Here is a 6834-nt window from a genome sequence, read left to right on the forward strand (position 1 = left end):
ACTGCACCTTTCACCGTGTGCGAAATCCACAAAAACGTGCTTTCCCAAGCTCCCGTTGCCGACCGCTCTCTCTCTCACTGATCAAAAGAGTCTAGCACTTTAATGCCCCTTTTTTAACGACACAGCTACGAGGGATGAGCGCACACTGTATGCGACCCGTTGGAATGAGGTTCTAATACTGCCAAGTCAGCGGCCAACTCTGCCACACACGACTGACCCGTAGGAATTCCCTTTCGCGGAAAAAAGTGCAGAAAAAACGAGCACCAGAGCGCTATCCCGTGTATCGGGAAAAACTAAACCACACATTCACAACCGGAAAGAGAAAGAGACGACGCTCTATCCACCCAGCCCGTCGCCTATACGGTTGGCTTGCTCTAGCCCCGGTCATCCGACATCTTGAAACGGCACCGTGTGTGTGTCATTCGCCCCGTCCCGTGCCGTGGGCAACGAGCCAACGACGTACAGGGGTACGATTTTTCAGCACAATTTTCCGCCCCGTGCGGGTCACTTTTCCACCGAAATCGATACGTTCCCGGATGCGCGGGCCGCCCGGAAGCGTTTGGGACGACTTTCGCCGTGGTCACTTACCATCTTGCAGGATTTTCTCCGGGATCTTTACACGACACGAAAATCAACAACACGCCGACTGCGTGCACAGAAGTGAAAGAGATCGACGTTGTCAGTTTCCGGATCTACGAAGGTTCTGTTTCCTGCTAGATTCGGTGACACATCACAGTGGGACGCCCGGCCGAGCCGGGTCATTCGGTTTGACGTGTGGCGAAATTGAGTCGGCGGGCAACATGTGTGGGTTTTGAATTATTTGTTTGAAAAGTACCGTTTTCACGGGGGTAAAATTGAGTCAAATTTCTTTAATTGACGAATAATTCTAAAATAACTGATGCAGAAACAGAGGCAACAAAAACAGAAGAAGCATAACGCATTAGGTAGGGGAAAAGAGTCAGCCATATGGCTCGTCGGCATCTTTCTCCTTTTACCGCCATTCGATGACCTCCAGTTAACCCGCCAACCAGGTGTTGTATACGCGCGCTCGCACGAATTGACAGTTCACGCCGGGCACGCAGGACGGTTGACGGATCTCGTTCAAATAACGCGCATTCAACCGCCAAATAACGCTACAGGATATTTGCTCCTGCAACATACCATCAAAGAGTCCTCGAACCAAACAAAGAAGCCCAAGAGGGAGAGAAAGCGAGTGCGATTTGTGCCCAAACCACAATTTGTTACGGAAAAGAAACCGCTAACCGAGCTCGAGCGAAAGTGTGCCCGTGTGCGTTGATTATTATTTACCAAATAGAAGAAGCCAAAAAATGAGCGTGAAAGATATTTACTATTCGGATAAATATTACGACGACGAGTACGAGTACAGGTAAGTGGCGAGCTGGTGCTGCTGCCCTGCGGCCTTGAACGTGAACGCTGAAGATCTGCCGGCATCGTCGCGTACCACACAAAAAAAAACCCGGCGTCCTTGGCGATAATGCTTAGAAGGCGACCTTTTCTCCTTTGGCTAATCTCGTCTTTCGTTGTGCCTTCCTTTCCAGACATGTCGTGCTACCGAAGGACATAGCGAAGCTGGTGCCCAAAACACACCTCATGACCGAGAACGAATGGCGAGCGATCGGTGTACAGCAGTCTCGTGGCTGGGTCCACTACATGGTGCACCAGCCCGAGCCCCACATTCTGCTGTTTCGAAGGCCCATCACGAAGACATAAGCAAAAAGAAAATTCCCACCCTGGAGCAAAAACCACCCCGAGATCGATCGAGCTCTTCAGGACGAAATATGTGTGTGTGTGCGTGAGTGTGTGTGTGTGTGTATCGCGGCGTGTCCCTGCTGGATGCGAATGTGTGTGTGTGCGTGCGTGCGTGCGTGTGTATGAATGTATGAGTATGTACCCTTTGCCAATAGACACCCGGGGAGGCGTGCAACAACATCGCCCCTTGTTGTACGCGTCATGAAGATTCTGGAAATGTTCAACGCGCCGCGAGCGTCAGTTCTCGCCGTCGTCGTGGTGTCGCCTCCCGGATGTGAAAATCAGTTCGTCGCGTACTGTACCCACCACACCTCCCAATCTAGCGCGTCGCTTTATGTTTATGCTGCGTGCGGTTCTGCGGTTCGCCGATTGTCACGAAGATCATCGCGTCCGTTTCGCTGCCCGTGTTCCCATCAACATCAACCTTCTGCTGAGTTGTTGTTTTTTTTTTTAATGCTCCCCGCCCGTTTCTTGTGCCTCTCTCCGTTCGTTACTCCATTGCTCAAGAAGCTGGCAAAACCGGCCGGTAACCTCAACTTCCCTTTCTTACCCGCGCTATGTTTACTTTTGCTGTAGCGTACTCTGGGTGTTAGTTTGTGTATAATATAGCTACGGGTGTAATGAGATCGCCATATCTTACTAATTCGTCTCAGTATGATTGAAAAAAGAGGTATGCAAAATCGCGTCAATCGAAGAAAACAAAAAAAGGCATCGGGGACAGTAGAAGTAGCGCCCAAACGCTCTCGTGGTAGCGAAGGACAGGACAGGGACCCACGATCGAGAGAGGAAAAAGGCTTACAAATTGTCGCAACAAGTATCCTTTCCAAACTACACAAAACAACCCTCAAGCTGTAAACTCAATCTCATTCCACCGATCTGCTTCGTTTGCATTTAAATATGTACAGATTTCTCTCTCTCTCTCACTCATGACGAATGTATTTTTTTGTCTACAAAAAATAGCGAAATGTGTGCCTTTTTTCTACAAAAAACCACGAAATTACATTTAAGGTAAATTGTACAAATATATTTATGGCTTAAAAAAAAGAAGAAGCTGATGTTAGCAAACGATCTACGAGCACAAGCCATGATGACGAAACGAAACGTATGGGAGGGAGGAAGGATGTAAGCAGCACGGGTAACCATGGTGATGATCTCACCGCGCACCCTCTTCATCACCGGTGGAGTGGATCAGTTTTCCATTTTTGTTGCCCATTGTTGCCGTTCATTTAACGCACTCTAGGTATAATTTAACCCTGTTCTATTTCTAGCTCTTTTTTTCCCACCACACGCTTCACAATTAGGTGACAAATGGCGACAAGTTTGATATTCATCTGCTCAATGAACGAGTGCGCCGAGCATCATCTAATTGCCGGGAAATGGGTGTCACATTCCGCACCAATTTGGCTACACAAACGGAGGCCGGGGGCCAATCGGGCCAATACTCCAGTCGATTAAACATGTATGTACACAACAAGCCGCCAGCCACCACCAAACACCACCCGTCGTCGTATGTATGTTAATTGTTTCGAATGAGTTTCGAAATTATAACCGAACCGTGTTGTGTGGGGCTAGATTGCTAGAGAGATCATTCGGCGAGACGGTGGACGATCATTTCGCCTTTTTCCGCAGTGCGTATCTAGAATCATGCATAATTTGTACAGCCCGGTGGGCCCAACGGGAGGAGATAGCCTGAAGAGCAAAACCTTGACGGTTTGATGAGCGATAATTGAGGGGAATGGTTTTAATCGTTTTACGGGTCGAATGGTGCGTTCCCCCGTGCCCGAAATGGATGGAGAACCCTTTTTCGCTGTGGGCGGGAAGAAGCTTTCTGATACCTTTTTTTTCTTCAAAATAGCAGTTATGTTTTGCCATAGAGAGACGATCTGGCCATAGAGGTCTACTGATTGATATTGAGCACGTGTGTGGGTAGCTACAAATAGAAGGGACACATCAAGATGATCGTCCGTCGGTCATGATGATCGTGCAATCGATAGCGCGCCTGTTTGATCGTATTATCCCACTCGTGATCGAATTGTGGACGCTTACAATGGAAACGTAAATTGATTGCAATTGGCGGATGTGAATCTGCCGCAACTGATCAGATGGTATCGCAGCACCGGCCAACGATCGTGCGTTTGGAAAGGGAAAAAAGGCAGCGTGTTTGCGAAACGCATAACAATGACCATATAGTACAGCAGACCAACCAAGAATAGTATAGTATGATCTGTGCTACGCTTTGCGAATACAGAACAACATGCGTGCGTGGTCGTCGCCATCGGGTGTCGATTGTTAAAATAGTACGCTTAGTGCCTGTTTATGCGATGCTTCTCTAAACTCGTCCGTTACCGTACATTTGAATATGTAAATTAAGGTGGAGTGCGCACGGATCGCACGGATTATTCCCCTTCCGTCCGTACACCCGGTTCGGCTCATCTCCTCCCCTCTCGTTCTAACACACAATACACAATCATACAGCATAGAAGGGACCGAAAGAAAGCTCCCACCGGGTGTTGTTCACAAGCCTTTTCGGAAGTGAATGTGATGTCAAGTGTCGGATCCAATTAGAGGCCGCACCACCGGCTGACATAATTTGCCCCCCCGCCACGGTGTGATGATCACGCACTACAGGCTCTACCCATTTTCCCGTAGTGTTGTGTTAGTATACGAAACGATCGTGTATGTATGGCACAAACTTTCTTTCTCTCTCTCTCTCTCTCTCTCTCTCTCTCTCTCTCTCTCTCTCAGTTTAGTGTGTGCCCCCTAAGGCAGCAGAAGGAAGTATAATCAGCGGAAATCAGCTCTCGAAGTAATTGTTCTATTTCCACGCGGCGTACTCTGCTGTTCCGTTGCGTGCGCGCGCGAGGGATGCTATTAGTGCGTTATTTTTATGTTTTAATGCGCACCCAATCCGTTCACACTGTTGCAACAACAGTTGCGGTTGCATTACACGCGTGTGAAGATGCACTTGCTCTCGGTAGAAGATTACAAAGGGTTGGGAATGGCACACACACACACAGTTTGGGCGAAAACGCCAACGTCAGCATATACCCTCGCCGCACATTATGCCATTATTTCATTATGATTTGACATCATTTGTAAATGGTACGCTGCCGTTGGGTAGATTTATGGTCCCCGCGGTCTTGTTCTCTCTGTGTGTGTGTATGGGGTGCCTTTGCACCCGAAAAAAAACATTACTTTTTCCCCACCATGTGTACGATGAAACCACCACCACTTGCTCTGCCAGCTGTGGCACAATTTCGCGGGCCCTTGCGAGCACATAGCAGGAATTCCTTTCTCCGGTCGTCGTGGTCGATATGCATACACCGCACCGCATTCGGGTCGGATGAAATATCATCTGATTGAGCCGTTTTAGTGCTCATCGCACACCACACACATACACACACTTTGTTCTAGCGTTTCAATTCAATGAAGCCGATGATGAAGGAAACCAATTGAGACCCATCAAAATGCGCACTCTCCCACCGGATAGATCCAATTCACGCGGGGATATATGAATATGACCGAAAAGAAGGGGGGAGGAGGGTGGATACATACTAGTCCTGGGATGCACGGGCATTCACCAAACAAGCGCAAAGCTTTTGGGGTGTTTTTTGGGTGGTTTGGGAGGAGGAAAAAGGGCTACCTAGAAAGGCTTTCCCGAATTCCGGTTTAAGGTGTGTGTTTTTTTTTAAATTATAGGTTCCACTTAAACACACTTTTGCAGAAGCATCAAAACTGGGGTCCATATTTTGCACATTCTTTGCGAATAATATCCATGCGGCAGCGTGTGGATGTGACACAAAAATGGTTATAATAAAAAAACGCCTCAAGGATGCTTCCATAAGCCTCTTATATGACAAATCTCTCCTTTCTTTTTTTGCTCTACTTGATGCGATCATTTCCGCCCCTTTCCGCTGGCATGATCGCTTCTTCCAATTCGCTTCACCGTCGCCGGATTTATGTAAATATGCTCTGTAACACACCAGGACCTCCTTTTTTACCGTTCCCCTTCCTCCCGGGTGTTTCATCTGCGCACCGCTGTTTCTGCGGATGCTGCTTCATTACAACTGCGAGACATGCCGAGTTTTTGCGTCCTGCCTGCCTTTTTCCCCCTCGTGTGTATCGTGTTGCAATATGTGCAAGGTATACGAGTGTGTGTGTGTGCGTTACTGTCCACAGAGTCCCATCCCTTTTGGCACACCAACCGGGCGCTGGTGGTGGTGGTTCCCTTTCGTTTTCATCTTTCCCGCCACGAATGAAGGATGCCTGCTGGCCCGTAAGCGATGGGCTTCATTCATAAAAACACGGTTGAAACGGTTGCCCATTAGTGTGTGTTAAAGTGTGTAACGTAGGGAAAGAAAAAGGTCCTAAGGGATAATACGTCACAATTGGACGGTTACCTACACACACACACCCTTCCGCTTCATACGCTAACGGTTGTATGCGTTTTCTGTTCCCTTTATCCCTTTACTCTTCTGCAAAGATTGTTGTTGTGGCATGGTAAAATTTAGTAAAATTATTTAAAAAAATAGAATTTAACTTATCTTATTTTAGTGAAATTAACTATAAGTAGTAGATTATAATAAAATAATCCACCTAAAGGAGAAGACGAAACGCTGGGGTATCCTTTCTGGTGGTAGCGTTACGTTCGTATTCGGCCTTACCCACCAAAAACCGGTTGATTTGGTAGTGAAAGTGGTTCATCCTCCTTCTCCCCCGTCCTCCCCCTTCCACCCCACCCGGCCACGTGATCGACGTCAGTTCCCGGGAAGGTAACCGACCAGCTGGAAAAGGGATTTCGTTCCTACCATTTTTCTGTTTGCCCGTGGTGTGGTGTCAAATGTCCACCCAAGCGTGGCGTTTGGCCGTGGTGTTTCAAGAGACCAGAATTGAAAGATTAAATTCCCTCATCCAGGGGATGAGTGGTGTGTGGGGGAGGGGGGGGGGATCCCTGAGCATTTTTAGCATAATCCTCAGTGTAGTGTGAGTGTGTGCGAAGGGAATCCTCGTCAGCTGGTGGCTTTTGAAGCAGGGGGGATGGTGGTGGATTGCCTTCAGCGCGCA

The 6834-nt window shown here is 48.2% G+C and overlaps 2 protein-coding genes across 3 annotated transcripts in view; one reads left to right on the forward strand and one right to left on the reverse strand.

Moving 5' to 3' along the window:
- The window catches only part of LOC1269239 (eukaryotic translation elongation factor 2), a 5530-nt gene extending 4627 nt beyond the window's left edge, over positions 1–903 (reverse strand). The window contains exon 1 of one of the 2 annotated variants that reach the window (XM_307854.5): positions 589–903. In XM_307854.5, coding sequence (XP_307854.2) covers positions 589–591 — 3 coding nt within the window. In that variant the 5' untranslated portion in view covers positions 592–903. The other variant, XM_061659122.1, reaches the window with a different exon arrangement.
- Positions 904–1035: 132 nt separating this feature from the next.
- On the forward strand, positions 1036–2674 carry LOC1269240 (cyclin-dependent kinases regulatory subunit). The gene is made up of 2 exons (XM_307855.4): positions 1036–1387; positions 1560–2674. Exons 1-2 carry the CDS (start codon positions 1329–1331, stop codon positions 1729–1731), a joined length of 231 nt encoding a protein of 76 aa, XP_307855.3. The 5' UTR covers positions 1036–1328; the 3' UTR covers positions 1732–2674.
- The last annotated feature ends 4160 nt before the right edge of the window (positions 2675–6834 follow it).

Source organism: Anopheles gambiae, chromosome 3 (genome assembly GCF_943734735.2).
Source record: "Anopheles gambiae chromosome 3, idAnoGambNW_F1_1, whole genome shotgun sequence".
In the NCBI taxonomy this organism is placed as follows: Eukaryota; Metazoa; Arthropoda; class Insecta; order Diptera; family Culicidae; genus Anopheles; species Anopheles gambiae.